The sequence below is a fragment of the Siphateles boraxobius genome, unplaced genomic scaffold, assembly GCF_051911475.1.
Source record: "Siphateles boraxobius isolate OS27281-9 unplaced genomic scaffold, OSU_SipBor_1 61, whole genome shotgun sequence".
Classification (NCBI taxonomy): Eukaryota; Metazoa; Chordata; class Actinopteri; order Cypriniformes; family Leuciscidae; genus Siphateles; species Siphateles boraxobius.
Window position 1 is genome coordinate 7,387,667 of NW_027509188.1, and position 17,731 is coordinate 7,405,397.

At 43.0% G+C, this 17,731-nt stretch overlaps 1 protein-coding gene and 1 pseudogene across 3 annotated transcripts; one reads left to right on the plus strand and one right to left on the minus strand.

The window, feature by feature from the left end:
• Positions 1-6,930: 6,930 nt before the first annotated feature.
• On the minus strand, positions 6,931-15,398 carry LOC143718540 (uncharacterized; annotated as a pseudogene).
• Positions 15,399-16,154: 756 nt separating this feature from the next.
• On the plus strand, positions 16,155-17,328 carry LOC143718366 (P2X purinoceptor 7-like). 3 transcript variants are annotated; one of them, XM_077209470.1, is made up of 4 exons: positions 16,155-16,293; positions 16,567-16,636; positions 16,750-16,907; positions 17,136-17,328. In XM_077209470.1, the coding sequence occupies exons 1-4, from the start codon at positions 16,178-16,180 to the stop codon at positions 17,290-17,292; spliced, it is 501 nt and encodes a 166-aa protein (XP_077065585.1). In that variant the 5' UTR covers positions 16,155-16,177; the 3' UTR covers positions 17,293-17,328. The 3 variants fall into 3 exon arrangements, with proteins under 3 accessions (XP_077065585.1, XP_077065588.1, XP_077065587.1); XM_077209473.1 differs by having other exon boundaries at positions 16,750-16,890; XM_077209472.1 differs by having other exon boundaries at positions 16,753-16,907.
• Positions 17,329-17,731: the final 403 nt, after the last annotated feature.

The following is a 17,731-nucleotide window of genomic DNA, read 5'->3' on the forward strand; positions in this document are numbered from 1 at the left end:
CTTTATTCGACTATTCCTTTTCTTCCTTGTGGGCCTGAGACGAGAGTTGAAGAGATTTCCAGAACGCATGCGCGAGAACTGAGATGAGGACGTTCTTCTTCGACTACTTCTTGTTACCGGCTGCTCACCGCTTAGGAGTATTACCGCCACCTACCGTATAAGATGACGTGTTGGAAGCGCAAAACTTTCTGTTTACAAGCAGAGGAAGACGCGTGCAAACATGTAGTTTTTTTTTAACTACATATAAGGCTGTTAAACTTCACTGATCATATGGATTATTGCTCCAAAAAGCCATGGTAATCACGAATTAACCATGGTTTTGCTATAAAAATTTGTTTATATTATATACATTTTTATTTTTAAATTATAGTATTTGTGCGTTTACATAAATGTAATCAATAACAATGGTTTTACTATAATAAACTTTAAAGGGAGCAGATCTATACATGCTCTTAACAACAAAACAAAACAAAGACTTTGTCACTTTTTTTCTTTATTACATAGCTCCAAACTGCACTTATGCATTTATGTAATTACCCCTTCTATATTAAGAATTAACTGCACTTATGCATTTATGTAATTACCCCTTCTATATTAAGAATTAACTAAGACTTCATTATACATTTCAAAGTTTAACTTTTAGTTGCATCAATTACTACATCAAAACCAGTTCATCTCTCAATTCCCATTCTGTACAAGTTTTATGAAATTAACAGAAATTCATTTCCTGCAGCAAAAAAACAGTCCTGCGAGCAAAATCCTGTACAGTGATCTTCGGAGTAAAAGCCCAGCAGTTCCCCTCGTCTTCTTCTTCCTCTATACCCTGGTGGTGTCACAGTTTGACTCTTTGTTCCCCCCTTTTCTTGAGTGTTTTGGTTTAGTCCTATTCAGTTTTCCCGCTCCTCGTTTGTCCTCAGTTTAGTCACCTGTGTTTAGTTAATTATCGTCTTTCTTGTCACCTGTCTTCAATTCATTTATGGTTATCAGTCTCTGTATTTAGGTTCCTCAGTTCATTCTGTCTTGGTCGGTTCTTGTATATGTTTAAGGCGGGCATACACTGTGCGATGTCTGTGCGATTTCAGCAAGGTATCTACTCACACTGAACGAGTAGATCGCATGCGATATAAAGCCAAAGCTCAGGATTTATGTGCTCACACTATACGGTCCGAACGTCGAGCTGCGACTTGACTGCTCACACTATACGTGTGAAATATGTGCGATAAACCCCCGTGCTGGGTTGGTAGACGATATCATGTATCCAGAGATATTGTCAAAACAAGCATCAGTTATCAATATCAAGATGATTTAGCACTTCCAATTTATGTATTAAATTATTATTAGTATTATTGTATTAGGGAAGGCTAATTTTATTATTAAATTGATCTGCTATTATAATTAATTTGCCACGCAATAATTTCACAGCACATCGCCGCAATGCGCTGAGGATAATAAAATATTACATAGAAGCTTACTCCTCGAGGAATAATAATAATATAATTATATGCCTATAATTCATTATAATCGACCTAAATGTTTTAGACAATTTTCAATGAGGATCCTCTTTGAAAATTGTCTAAAACATTTAGATCGATTAGGCTACAATGAATTATAGGCATATAATTATATTAACAGTCTATAATATGTCTGAACACTGCAATAATTAGTCATCAATGAAAATTAAAAACAGGTTTATTTCAAAAACATTGTTTAACAAATTAATAAAAGAGGCACGGTGCTACGCAGCTTAGAAGACGTGGGTAGGCCTAATAACTGGACAAACTGGAGGTAAGCAACAGTAATTTGTAGCTAGTTTGAACTACAGAACTTAAAGAGTTCCCTCTTTTCGTTTTTTTTTTTTCTGCAGATTGAAATGGTTAAACTCTGTTTTCGCGCAGGCGCAGTGAGGGATAAAACACTGAGTTTAGGGCAATCGGTTCGTAGCTCTGCTTCAACTGTGCGATATAGTCACGAGGAGCGACCAAAATTTCTGACATGCCAGAAATTCATCCGACCATCCGATTGCCGATCGGGAGAGGTTAATCGCCTCTCGTTTCCCCTTGTATACTGCACGAACACTGCACGACAAACGACGAAAATCGGCCCGACCCGAAAAAGAGTCGCACGAGTCAGAATTCAGCTCAAAATCAGACGAAATTCGCACAGTGTATGCCTGCCTTTAGAGTCTTTAGTGCATGTCCCTTCTGCCAACCTGCCTGTATCTGTTTATTCTTTTCATTATTTTTTGAGTAAATATTGGAATTAGAGCTTTTGTCTCAGCCTGCCTTCTTCTACCCGCACAACACCCGTGACAGAAGAACCGACTAATAAAGTAATGGAGGGGGACGCTATGGATGCATTTCTGTTTAATCAGAATGGTAGTTCTTTGGAGGAAATTGTTGGAGTATACTTGCATCTGTATCAGGATGTTTACTGGGAGGAGGAGTTTTTGAAGCAACGATTCCGGAGAGGACTCGAAGATCCACTAGCCCAGATACTGCTGCTCAAAGAGTTAAATCGACCTTTTATAGAGTTTATGGACAGAGCTCTTTGGGTTTGTGGTTCCTCTCTCACTGTAACACCAGCCGATCCAGAGTCAGCTGATCCAGGGCCAGTCGCCCGTCCAGCCAGCACAGAGCCTTCGCCGCTGGTCCCGTCCAGCACAGAGCCTTCGCCGCTGGTCCCGTCCAGCACAGAGCCCTCGCCGCTGGTCCCGTGCAGCCCAGAACCCTCGCCGCTGACGCCGTGCAGCCCAGAGCCCTCGCCGTGCAGCCCAGAGCCCTCGCCGCTGACGCCTGCAGCCCAGAGCCCTCGCCGCTGACGCCTGCAGCCCAGAGCCCTCGCCGCTGACGTCGTGCAGCCCGTGCACCAGCCGTGCACCAGCCGATCCAGAGTCAGCTGATCCAGGGCCAGTCGCCCGTCCAGCCAGAACAGAGCCTTCACCGCTGGTCCCGTCCAGCACAGAGCCTTCGCCGCTGGTCCGGTCCAGCACAGAGCCTTCGCCGCTGGTCCGGTCCAACACAGAGCCTTCACCGCTGGTCCGGTCCAACACAGAGCCTTCGCCGCTGGTCCGGTCCAGCACAGAGCCTTCGCCGCTGGTCCCGTCCAGCACAGAGCCTTCGCCGCTGGTCCCGTCCAGCACAGAGCCCTCGCCGCCGACGCCGTGCAGCCCAGAGCCCTCGCCGCCAACTCCGTGCAGCCCAGAGCCCTCGCCGCTGGCACTTATTCACCGCTGGTTAAGGCCAGCCCAGAGACTTCTTCACCGCTGGTTCCGGCCAGCCCAGAGACCTTAGCACTGCTGATTCCGTCCAGCCCAGAACTTTGTGCTGACCCCCACCAGAAGGGTCCTCACCGCCGTGGCCGCCCGAAGGGTCCTCACCGCCGTGGCCGCCCGAAGGGTCCTCACCGCCGTGGCCGCCAGAAGGGTCCGCTCCGCCCTGCACGTCCTGCTCCGCCCTGGCCACGCCCACATCCTGCTCCGCCCTGGCCGCCTGCACGTCCTGCTCCGCCCTGGAGGCTTCCTCCTCCAGACCACGCCCTCCTCAGCCTCCAGGGCTTTCTGAATTCTTCGCAGTAGTCATGAGAAAAAATCTTCCAGTTGACCACACCTTAAAATGTAAAGACAAAATACAGAAAAGATATAAGTGTAGAGATTCAATTTTAAATGTCACATACCTTAAATTTCAATCCAAGAAATGTGCATTGAACAGGAAAAACATCTTACTGCCTAGCCAGGCAAAGTGTGCTGTTTAACGAAAAATTTCATTTGTGACCACATCCCTAAACCATCTGCATACCAGTGAAAGGGTCAAATATGCAGAATCACCAGTTGCTAAAACAACTTCCTTGAGGATCTCGGAAGTTATTTCATGGGGAAGCTGTTGAAACAAAAAACATTTTTATTTATACTTGTATATAAAATTGTATATACAATATATTTGAAAAAATATATAAACCTTGGTTCAGACAAACCTGATATATTGTTGTCATAACTGCATGCTCTGAATAAAATAATAAATAAATTGATTAATATTCTCTTATAATGATAATATTAAAATAAATATCAATATATAGCTCCAACACGCATTAGCCGCTTTTCCACTGTCGGGCCAATGTGAGCCAGGGCTTTCAAGGGCAGTTAATAGCCTTGGACCTGTAGCACCAAGCACAAAATCACACTGCGTTTCCACCGTTGGGAGAGAAGCTCTGCGGCACTTCACTAAAGCCCTCCCTTAACATGCCTGTCTTGAACAATGACAAACTACTCCATTGTTCCACCAACAAATGCAAGTTTTACCAGAAATCTATTCAAAGAAATTGCTGGAAACTAAGTAAGATACCAAAACAAACATGCGGCCGATTGTTTGCAAATTTTTTTTTTTTGGCATTGATGTTTTACAATAAGTGATACATTGATCCCAATTATGTTGTGTCATGATTGCATTAGTGACATTCAGTAACATCTGTATATTTTTAGTCAACGAATGTAGATGTCTGCACTGACAATGGCCCTGTCCCAAATGGTACCCTTAGCAGTAGTGGTCTTCCTACGTCTTCCTTCCTCTGCACTTTCGTAACGCAATGTTGCTCTGACTGTTGGGAAAAGTCTGCTGTGGAGCTCGCATCAGTGTGGGCTCAGCAAAAGTGTGCATCAAGGGCTCACTGCTGTCTGAAAGTGTGTTGAGCTAAAATGTTTTTAAATGTCTGTAATTCTGATGTTAACTGATAGCTATATTGAAATGATTCATGGCGCTGACTCTCTGTCCAGACTCAGATAAACCGCACCTTTGCATTTGACCACTCAAGCCCTAGTTGGCCCCGCTTTGTACCAAGGTATTCAGTGGACCAGAAACCCCTGGCCGTTGGCCCCGAGGAAGCCCCAATGAGGCACGATCAAGCCCCAGAAGTGACAGTGGAAACATGGCTATTGGGCGACCAATATAGTACATAATTATCAAATTTCTTATCTGAACAACTTTGTAGCTGTAACAATTATAAAATTATTAGTTCTTAACAAATGTATGTGCACAATAAATTACCTGCTTTGTCTCCCTGAAGACATTGCCTTTGTATGGTTGAGTGCTAAAAGAACAACATGACAAGAGGTAGGTAGGTACATTGGTAGATATAGTACATATAGTAATTTTTAATGTAGTAACATGCAAACCGCTACATACATTTGCAGAGTGAATTTGTCCAGTATGAGAGCACACCATCACCTCCTGATCAGGTGCATGTCATCCTGAATTTTTTAATAATAATAATAATAAAAATAAACACAATAATTATGGATGTCTGTTTATTTAACTTGAAAGATGTAATGAGGTTATGACATACCTCTGTGAAATCAGATCGGAGCCCCAAAGCCATGTATAGAGTGTACTGTAAAATGAGCAGGGTATAACTTACAATAATTAACTACAATAACAATTAAATTTTAACCTACTATCAGTATGTAGATCCCACAGTTGTTCCCACCTGCCTGCTTCGGTATTCCCTGTGGTTTGGATTAAAACAAGTACATACATTTACCTTCACAGATTTCCATCACATCAGTACACATTATACTTTGTGTACTTTTGTTTACATTTCAAATTAATTGTTTCACTTCAAATGTAATCGCAGTTTTCTCTGTCCACTCTCGGGTGTCAATGAGTTTTGCAATGCTCCTGTAAAAAACAAACAAATAAATAAATAAATAGTCCCCATTGTTTAGAGATGTAGTCCTTAATGTCAATTAATCTATCTATATTATACTATCTTATATCTATATACTATCTTTGCAAACAAGTGTCTCATCTGTGGTTTGTTGATGCATAACTGTTTATGCACTGAAAATTCCAGTGAACACAAAATAAAAGTTAATGAACAAAATGGTGGAAATAAAAAAGATTACAGTTTAAAACAGAACCACTGTAATCTCTGAACACGTAATGAACATTTCTATAACCTGAAAGTGTCAATGTATGGTCTAAATGCTGCTTGTTGCATAGAATAGAGAAAATACATTTCTCCTGTCTTTGGTTTCATAATCTGTAAAATGCACAGGCAATGCTGTACACAAACATCTCTGTAATGGTTTTTATGTAATGAATAGTAATTCAAGTAAATTCAAAATTAAGTAAATTCAACAGCACATTGTTTAGTACACATTAGATTATCCTTTAGATTATTGGATATTGCTTAGAATTTATATGAGAACTAAGTTATCAATAAGTTGAAATGTAATACTTACACACAGCAGCCAGTGGCCAGGTACCCAAGCTGGCAGAACCACAAGGTCTGTCTGGCTGACATTATCCTAAAATTTATGTAGAAAAATATCATAGCCTAGGAACTATAAAGTTCTTTATATTCAGTTATAGTAAAATCTTTCACAAAATAAAACATTCCAGAACTCACCGGAAGGGACAACTCTGGGAAACAAGAGAGTGGCGGAAGCCAGGTCGCTACCACGTAGGAATTAGCAACATACACACTGATATCCTGTAATGAAGAAACAATTATCAGATGCATACAAATGTATCTGGTTTTCAATAAAATCTTCGAGACTGCTACCTTACCTTACAGAAAGCGATGTGCTCTATGATTCGTAGGCAACAGTTCAAAATCTATCATTTTTTTAATAAAAACAAATAAAGTCAGTTCCTTTGATATTTCTCCATCTCATTTTACAAATAAAAAATTATTTTACCGTTGCTTCAACTCCTTCTGAAAATCCAAAAGACAACAAATCGGAACGCTGCAGCACAGTGGACCCCACAGAAACAATACATTCCTTTGGGTCACTGTTAGGATCCAATACACTTACAACCAGAAAAATAAAATGAAAAAGCGTAAACAAAGATCATGTTTTAAGAATTTTAGTATGGCCACAAACTAATGACTACCATTTTCTGAAGATGTTCTGGTAATGGTTGGCCCCAAACTGCTTTATTTGGAAGCATGTCCTCCACTGCCCAGAAGGGCGTGTGGCTTGTCACACTGTGACGTGTGCTCTTCATATGGTGGCTTCAAAAAAAAGGAAAAACAACATGATTTAGCACTCCATCTCAATCAAAGATGTCTTAACTTTTTACCACAACTGCACCTTCATACCTGATTTGACTGCATGCTGCAGTATCAACAGTGTTGGAGGATTGAGGATTCACGGCCATGGTTGCACCTAAAACACGTATAAACAAACATCCCCACTCTAATAAAACATAAACACATATATAAATATATAATATTCTTAATCAAAGATGATTGATCTTCCTACCACAACAACTGCACCTTCCTACCTGATATTTGACTGCATGCTGCAGTATCAACAGTGTTGGAGGATTGAGGATTCACGGCTGCACCTAAAACACACAAGCGTATACATACACATTTATTTATATATATATATATATATATATTACACACATACACACACAAACCTACATATAAAAAAACATATACAGTGATAATACATTACCCAAAATTATCTTTCCATTGCAATCAAATTGTAATTCGGTGTTCTCATCTGTAAGTTTTCTTAACTGCTTCACAACCTTATTGTTCAGTGCAACATTTTTATGGTGCCAAATATTTCTTGCAAGGAATATGTGGGATGATGGTTTCATCATGTTGAGAAAGTAGTTCTTTTTCTTCATATCTGAAAAGAGTTGCTCAGTTGTCTGACTGTTTATTTTTCCTGCAAGCTCCGGGACAAGGTCAATCTTTCTCAATGAATCCCTAGGATCCTTACTGTTGTTCTGATGGAATACATCAGACAAGACATAATGGTCACAGGAACCAGTAACAGGATGACCATCTTGATGAGCTGGTTCTTTCTTGTGGTTAAGCCATGGCAATGTTTTCGACCCTCAAAAGGATTAAATAATTTCTTTGAACGATGGTTTTCATGCTAGCTAGTCCCCTTGGGTAGTCGTACACAGCTACATTGGGAACATGTTTCTATGAAAGCAGGAGATCAGCATAATCATGAGGGCTCTCTGCTCTGATGTTAAATTTCACATAGTACACAACCCCACAAGGGCAGGTTATAACAGCCCAGCCACCTAAAGTGAAATACATGTCAATTCATAATCCATGAATACTCAATATGTCAATCTTTATACATTTTTATAATCAGAGATCTTAAAATTGACAAAAAATCACATCGCCTCAATTTGAACAGCAAAATGATCATGTAAACAAGAACTGTTATATCAATACTTTTATGCCACCCTAATACATAACTGTCCAGTCTGACTTACCAGATGCACCCCACACTTTTTCTAAAACCTTGTTGTAGGTGACTCTATTCGACATTCTCTCCTTTAGTCGGATAATTAAATCCATTTTAGAACCTTTGTGATCTATTCCACATCCCATACAAAGGTCCCTTATTTCCTCAACCTAGCCAAAAAGAAAAATTGTAACAAAATTATTACACATCATGACAGAACAAAACATCTCAATTAATATATTGTTGTGATGAAACAAACCATACCCGGAGATTTAGCAGCTCATCTGCAAGCCTTTCTTCTGTAAGTGGTACGTCATCCTCAGATGAGTCTTGTGACACATGAAGCTTAGCGTACTCTGTGTTGAGAACGATGTTGGATGATCTGGTGTGAATACCAATCCATGGCGCCCAAAAGCTGTAGCTTGGGGGCACAACGAAGGGGTTCCTCATCCCACCTAATAATAAAAGGGAAAAAAGTTCAACTGCGGTTAAAGAAAGAAACTTAAGTAAAAGGCTGTATATCTGAAAAGTGATGCGAGACATACTTGTATAAAAACCTCGGCTTATCATCTCTACTGTTACTGCCTCCCAAAACTTCTCACTATCCACATGGCCATCATAATTTGGTGGAGGGGGGTCAATTTCACTCACTACAATCAATTAATAAAATGAAACAAAGACTATAGTATTTAAAAGTAGGATATATTTAGATTACATTAATTTACATTTCAATTTATGCATGAATGCAATTTATGCCCATGAAATGATAGGATTATGAAAATATTTTTTTAAAAGAAAAATAGTGAATGTGATTGGATAAATATATTTTGTGAATAAATTAAGAAACTATAGTTATAAATAAACATTTAAATATATCAAACTATACTGTTTAAGCATACCAGGCATGCCGAAGGCTCCCTTCTTGTGGAGATCCATGACAACTACACTTGGGTAGTGCCCGCAAGTGACACTATTGTAATGATAATCCCGTTCTGTCATGGCCTCAAAGTGCAAATAGGCTTGTAAAACAAGTTCATTTTTAGGAAATGGCCCACCTTCAATTGAATGTAATGTTTCCATTACCCTACTTACTGCTGTACTATTCTTGAATTAAACAAGTTAAAAAATACATTGAATGAATGAAATGTTGAATGAAAAAAACAGCGACTTTAAAAGTTAATAGGAAAACAATGCATTGGTATTATGACATACCTGTACTGAGTTTCTTAGGAACATGCACAAATGCAATGACACAAGAATGTGGTCATTGAAATTATGTATTCCATCTGACCACTCTTGGTACCTATATACCATTTCACAGTGTGGGCACTGTCTATAGTATGTAGATATGCCTAAATAAGTAAATAAATGCATGAATCTAAAATATCCATACAAATATTTGAAAGCACATGTCAATGTAATATTACAATAATCAACCATACCTTGGATTACACCAGAAAATGTCACTATCTTGGCATCTTTTGTGATGAGTCTTGGATCACTTAAGCTTTCAGATGTGCACTTGGTACATTTTAATTCTGTGGGCACCAGATGCCTTGGAAGGCACTGGTTGGACTTTACATCTCTGGAATGATCTTGTAATGTCTTGAGAAGCACACTGGGAAGTTATTTGTGTGCCATCATGTAGTGGATCATTTCTTTGATGTTTGAGTCAGATGGTGGATAGCTGTTGTTGTCATATTTTTTTCCTTCAGGTGATTCAGTAGGAACTTCCTCCACACTTTTCACCTTCTTGAACAACTCTTTCTGATGGTGAAAGAGATGCCACTTTGAAACAGCCTTGTGAATACAAGATTTCTTTGGCATTGAGCAAGGGCAGTACCAAGAGTTTTTCTTATCATACGAGACCATTACTCTGCCAAGTCTGCTGCAATATGAGCGCTTTTTTTCAAACACAGACACATGCAATTTGTTGAGTTGGTCTCCAATTTGAACAGACACTGACAATGGAACTCCTTCGGCCAGAGATTCCTTCTTCAGATCAATTAATTGGTGTTTCCTTGCGTCTCCAAACCACTTCTGGTCAACCATCATACACAATGTTTCTTCTGCAAGATCAGTCTGTATTTGACCAACACGTGGACAATAGGATAAAGAATGCAAGTGGTCACACTCAAATGGCAGAATACCACTTCTGTGGGCAAAGTCTCTGGTAACACAGCACTCATCCAATTCACACTCAGACCTTTGTGACTCTCCCCAGGTATTTTTCAGGACATGGATTGGAGTGGATGCACCATGGAAAGACTTTAACAGCAAAAATTCCATTTTTGGCATCAACACACTGGCATCTTAAATACCTTGTGGATATTACAGTCTCCCTGCATTCAGTGTGTCGTCTTCGGGTGTGCTTTCTTAAGTTGTTTTTTAATAATGTCATATTACAGTGCACACACACACAACTGTATTAGGCTTCACATTAGCAGTCCTCAGACATTTTTCTTCTTCTACTGGACTAGTTGCTTGAAACAACATGTTTTAAGTTCAGTCTTTACTACTGCACTTTAATGTTGTCACGATGCACACACGGGAAGCAGAGAGATCCACTTGCAGTATTTTATTGGGGTAATCCGAAATCATAAATCCAGTCCAGGCAGGGATCAAAACCAAAGAAGCAATCCAAAAAACATAAAACAATAAACAAAAGCACAAGCACAAAGCGGAACAGACCTCAAAGGTGACATGACGAATAACAAGGACTCCGTAACAAACACTAAACAGGCAGGGTATATATAACACAGAACTAACAATGATAATGGGGAACAGCTGAGTGCAATGATGATGGGGAACAGCTGAGTGCAATGATGTAGTGATGGGTACAGACAAGGATTGTGGGGAATGCAGTTCATAAAGTGGATGACACCGTGGGGAAGGAGGACATCTAGTGGACACCTGGGGAACACAAACCCAACACTGTGACATAACCCCCCTCTACGGAGCGGCTACCAGACGCTCCAAGACTGAAAAGACCACAAAACAAAACAAGAGTCCAGGATGGGAGGCAGAACAGTAAAGGCTCAGGGGGAGGGATGGGGGGCCAGGTCCGTGGAGGGGAACAAGAACAGGGGGTGATGGTTTAGCTGGTGGCCAGGGCGAAGCGGACAGTCCATCGGGCGGCCATGGCGGAGAACAAGGTCCATCGGGGGGCCAGGGCGGAGAAGACGGTCCATCGGGCAGCCAGGGCGGAGAAGACGGTCCATCAGGCGGAGAAGACGGCCCCTCGGGCGGCCAGGGCGAAGAAGACGGCCCCTCGGGCGGCCAGGGCGAAGAAGACGGCCCCTCGGGCGGCCAGGGCGAAGAAGACGGCCCCTCGGGTGGCCAGGGCGAAGAAGACGGCCCCTCGGGCGGCCAGGGCGAAGAAGACGGCCCCTCGGGCGGCCAGGGCGAAGAAGACGGCCCCTCGGGCGGCCAGGGCGGTGAAGGCCCCTCGGGCGGCCAGGGCGGTGAAGGCCCCTCGGGCGGCCAGGGCGGTGAAGGCCCCTCGGGCGGCCAGGGCGGTGAAGGCCCCTCGGGCGGCCAGGGCGGTGAAGGCTCAAGAACAGCAGGCACCGGCAGAACAGTAAAGGCTCAGGGGGAGGGATGGGGGGCCAGGTCCGTGGAGGGGAACAAGAACAGGGGGTGATGGTTTAGCTGGTGGCCAGGGCGAAGCGGACAGTCCATCGGGCGGCCATGGCAGAGAAGAAAGTCCATCGGGCGGCCAGGGCGGAGGAGACGGCCCCTCGGGCGGCCAGGGCGAAGGAGACGGCCCCTCGGGCGGCCAGGGCGAAGGAGACGGCCCCTCGGGCGGCCAGGGCGAAGGAGACGGCCCCTCGGGCGGCCAGGGCGGCGGAGAAGGCCCCTCGGGCGGCCAGGGCGGCGGAGAAGGCCCCTCGGGCGGCCAGGGCGGCGGAGAAGGCCCCTCGGGCGGCCAGGGCGGAGAAGGCCCCTCGGGCGGCCAGGGCGGTGAAGGCGAGCTGTTCCGGCTCAGGAACAGCTGGCACCGGCTCAGGTACAGCTGGCACCGGCTCAGGTACAGCTGGCACCGGCTCAGGAACAGCTGGCACCGGCTCAGGAACAGCAGACACCGGCTCAGGAACAGCAGACACCGGCTCAGGAACAGCAGACACCGGCTCAGGAACAGCAGACACCGGCTCAGGAACAGCAGACACCGGCTCAGGAACAGCAGACACCGGCTCAGGAACAGCCACAAGAACTGTAACAGTCACAAAAACAGACACAAACACAGAAACAAACACTGGCTCTGGCTCTGGAACAGGCACTGGCTCTGGAACAGGCTCTGTAACAGGCATTGGCTCTGCCTCCGGCTCTGGAACGGGCAATGGCTCTGCCTCCGGCTCTGGAACAGCAGACACTAGCTCCGGCTCTGGAACAGCAGACATGGGCATGTCCAGGATCCGAACCAGACGCTCCAGATAGTCCAGATCCAAGAAGGCAGACGGAACTGGCTCTGCCTCCGGCTCTGGAACGGGTACTGGCTCTGCCTCCGGCTCTGGAACAGGCATTGGCTCTGCCTCCGGCTCTGGAACGGCCATTGGCTCTGCCTCCGGCTCTGGAACGGCCATTGGCTCTGCCTCCGGCTCTGGAACGGCCATTGGCTCTGCCTCCGGCTCTGGAACGGCCATTGGCTCTGCCTCCGGCTCTGGAACGGCCATTGGCTCTGCCTCCGGCTCTGGAACGGCCATTGGCTCTGCCTCCGGCTCCGGCTCTGGAACAGCAGACACTGGTTCCGGCTCTGGAACAGCAGACACGGGCATGTCCAGGATCCGAGCCAGACGCTCCAGATAGTCCAGGTCCAGGAAGGCGGACGGAACGTGAACAGTCTCTCGCTGGGCAGACGTGACGTGAACCGTCTCTCGCTGGGCAGACGTGACGTGAACAGTCTCTCGCTGGGCAGACGTGACGTGAACAGTCTCTCGCTGGGCAGACGTGACGTGAACAGTCTCTCGCTGGGCAGACGTGACGTGAACAGTCTCTCGCTGGGCAGACGTGACGTGAACAGTCTCTCGCTGGGCAGACGTGACGTGAACAGTCTCTCGCTGGGCAGACGTGACGTGAACAGTCTCTCGCTGGGCAGACGTGACGTGAACAGTCTCTCGCTGGGCAGACGTGGCGTGAACAGTCTCTCGCTGGGCAGACGTGGCGTGAACAGTCTCTCGCTGGGCAGACGTGGCGTGAACAGTCTCTCGCTGGGCAGACGTGGCGTGAACAGTCTCTGGCTGGGCAGACGGGACGTGAACAGTCTCTGACTGGGCAGACGGGACGTGAACAGTCTCTGACTGGGCAGACGGGACGTGAACAGTCTCTGACTGGGCAGACGGGACGTGAACAGTCTCTGACTGGGCAGACGGGACGTGAACAGTCTCTGACTGGGCAGACGGGACGTGATACATCTCCCTTTCACCTCCTCTGCGGCGACCTCCACGGGTCCCGCGGAACTTTACCAACCGGGTCCCCTTAAACAACTCCCTTCTCTCCCGAACGGTGGCTGGGGAAGAGATGTTGCAAAACATACCGCTGGATCTCTAATGACGGAGTCCTTCTGTCACGATGCACATACGGATAGCAGAGAGATCCACTTGCAGTATTTTATTGGGGTCATCCGAAATCATAAATCCAGTCCAGGCAGGGATAAAAACCAAAGAAGCAATCCAAAAACATAAAACAATAAACAAAAGTACAAAGCGGAACAGACCTCAAAGGTGACGTGACGAATAACAAGGACTACGTAACAAACACTAAACAGGCAGGGTATATATAACACAGAACTAACAATGATAATGGGGAACAGCTGAGTGCAATGATGATGGGGAACAGCTGAGTGCAATGATGCAGTGATGGGTACAGACAAGGATTGTGGGGAATGCAGTTCATAAAGTGGATGACACCGTGGGGAAGGAGGACATCTAGTGGACACCTGGGGAACACAAACCCAACACTGTGACAAATGTGACTAATGTTTTAAGATCACTGTGCAAATATTAACATTTATACAGTATATTATATTAAGGTTGCAGCAGTATGACAGTTTCATGGTTAAAAGAGTTATATCTCACACATTTGCTTATTTACATTATGTACTATTGCTTTATATCAAATCTTAAATCCCGAGATCAATGTTTTAGCCTATGCGATTTTCAGTAGATGCCCAACAAAACACTATTTATTGCATCCCTTCCATCCATAAACTGTGAACTTTGTTTCTAGTCAAAAATAAAGCAAAAAGTCTCAAATTCTGTTACTTTTATCACACAATTAAAACAGTAAACGCAATTTTGACAATCTAGGCTAGGTGTTGTGACAGCAGAGGTGGGCAGAATATCCAAAATCTGTACTCAAGTAAAAAGTACTTATAGAAATATTTACTTAAGTATAAGTAATACTATTTATTGTTATTGGAGTAGGAGTAAAAAAATTATCCAATAACAAACCATTTTTTTTAAACATATTTAAAAATGACTCACATTTTATTGAGCAGGACCATATACGATTAAACCACGATCATTTCTGAAACTGTTTTTGTACTGTGAAAATCTCATACCAGTGCAACCCTGATTAGTACAAGTTTACAAGTCGGTTACCTGTAGAACTCTTGACATTTCCAAACTGAAGTACAGATTCAGGTGTAACTACTGGCTTGTTGCTATTATCCATTAGGTTTTTGGTCTTCATGTTTGGAAGAGATCCTTATAAAGCAATAAAGATATTACCAGATAGAACAGATCACTCTTCATTGAGAGGATTATGCCAAACAAATATGTGATATTTTGTTTTTGTCAAGAAGTCTGACCTCTGTTTGAAAAAGCGGAAGTTGTCGATGTGGGATCTTGTCTTTTTGCTGTAACAAAAAACCTCTCCACTTTCAATGCAGGGCTCTCTTTAATGCAGGATTCAGCTCCAAACCTCTGTGCTGCCGAGCTGCAGGCGCTGTACTCGTGCTGTACGCTCAGATCCACTACACAATCAACAATTATTAATAAAAGAATATTGAGAAATTATTAATTCATTCAAACTTTAACAATTCAGTAATTTATTGCTCTTGATCTCAAATAAAAAATGTAAACATATAGCTTTAAGAAAACGAAACATGTTGCTATGTGTAACAGAACAAGTTCTTCAAGATTCAATTACCTGTGTCTTTATTCATGACATTCTCAATATGCATGTCTGAAGTAACTCCTGGTTCAACACGAGGCTCATGGTGGATTAATATGTGCGTCATTAATTGTGATCTATTTATAACAGTCTTCTCACAAAAGCAGCAGTGAAAATGCGCCTTATTTCGGCACTGGTTGCTGCATTTGACAATGAAGAAATCTGAAAATGTATGAACTAAGCACATTACCAAGCGAACTTAATTTAAGATGGTTATAGTAATTATTTGATGCAAATCATCAATTTGGAAAACCAAACCTTTGTATCTGACTGCGGTCTCAAAATGTCTACGAACATGGACATGTACCATGTCCGGAATATAGTTTGTAAAGTCACAAAATGGGCAGCGTTTAAGAGTGGACTTCAAATAAAATTCATGTTTAGATCTGGTTACGACAGTGTGGTGCCCCATGTTTGTTCAAAAAGATAAGAATCTCACAAATTCTAAGAAGAAAAAACAAAACAAAGAACAATTTAATTATATAATCTGAAATACACTGGGATATGCTTAAAGTCCCACTCCGATCATATTTTTTAGCTATTTTTAAACATTCCCAGTGGTCTTTAAATTATGATTATGCCATTTTTAGCCAAAATCACAAAACCTGTGCCGTTTTCTGGGACTTCGCTTCAGCAGAGCGGCAGTAGCCCATTAGAAATTCGCCTCTGCGTTGTGGGCGGAGCCGTTGGCACGGAGGCATGGGGACGACCCTCCCCCTCCCCGTTGCTGAGAGCTCTGTCTCTCCCGCTAGCTTACATCCCCAACCTGTCAATACCGGTGCAACAAAAATGGAGAACAATATTGGAGCTATCCAGCCGTACAGTTTTGAGCCAGATGCCAGCTCGGACGAGGAACAAGAGGACGTACATAGATCTAGTCGTCTACAAGTGGATGTATCAGAATGGTAACGTTATTGTTTTTGTAATCTCTTGAATTGACTATTTCAGGCCAATAACTCCTAATAACATGTTAGTAAATAAATATGTTTGGGGACATGCTCCAAACATTTAGTCAGATTAACCTTTTTGAAGTTTTCATAGCTATCACACAAAGAATAAATCATAGTGCTGCAGAATCAAGTTTAAATTTAAGTTTACTTATAGAGCACATTGAAAACCTAAGTCTAAAGTTTAAAGATCAATTGTGCATGTATTTATTATTCCCCCTCCCCTATCAGGTGTTCTTGTGGTAAATGCATTACTATGCCCATTGCTACTGAGAATATTTGCTGCTGGGAAATACCCAAGGTAGATTATATGATGCTATAAATTACTTATTTACAATTGTATTGATAATTATTTTGTCTCCAATATAGGCCACTGTCCACATAATTGATGCTGTCTGTATTTTTCCCCTGTAGGTTGTTGTCAAACTAAGGGCTCTACTGCAGCCTCATCCTACCTGCATGAGTCTTCACCCAGGATTAGAGCCAGTGTGCCTAGATGAATATGCACTTGAAAATGCCCTCAATATTTTCAGAGCCCTCCATGGCCCTATGCTAGTAAATGTTTATAATGCGTAAGTAAAATACTGTTAAACAGTTCGTGCACATCAAAAGATGCATAGGAGAAATCACAAGATCCCACATTGTGTTGTCTCAAAAATGTCTGTATTTTGGATTTTAGTAGTACAAAATATTGAAACAAATAATGATTTACTAAAACATTAATCACATTTTATTTATATTATTATCAAAGTATAAATTTAAGTATATACAGTAGTTACAATCTTGCATTTTTTTCCCAGGCAGAGGAGGTATCTGGCCTACCGCCAGTTTGTCAGCTGGGTGTGGGGGTACTTGGGCCATGGCAATAGGATAGTGATCCCATCCTGTGTCGTGGTCAGAATCCACCAGCAGTATCCAGACCCTGAGGGAAATTATGTTGGCTTCTTACACCACTAGATGATTGCCTTTTTTCAGATGAAGAATAAAAAAATAAAAAAATAAATAAAAAGATTTTGAAAAAAATTGGACTTTACTATTCTCTTGAATTATAAAACTATAACTCTCTCTCTCTATATATATATATATATATACACACTCACCTAAAGGATTATTAGGAACACCATACTAATACTGTGTTTGACCCCCTATAAACGTTGCGTACGCACAAAAGAAGGCGTACTCCGCTCTCTACGCAATAATTGGTATTTATAAAAATATGGATGGTAATAAAATGCCATGATGCCATCACAATGCCTAATGACGCACAAGAAGTTACGTTTCTTGGCTTTCCTCTCTGTGTTTGCCATGATTTCGCAATCGATGAATATTAACTTGTGGGCGTTTCACGGAATAGAAGCCGCAAAAGCTGCGCTACATTTAGAATTGATTGTGATTT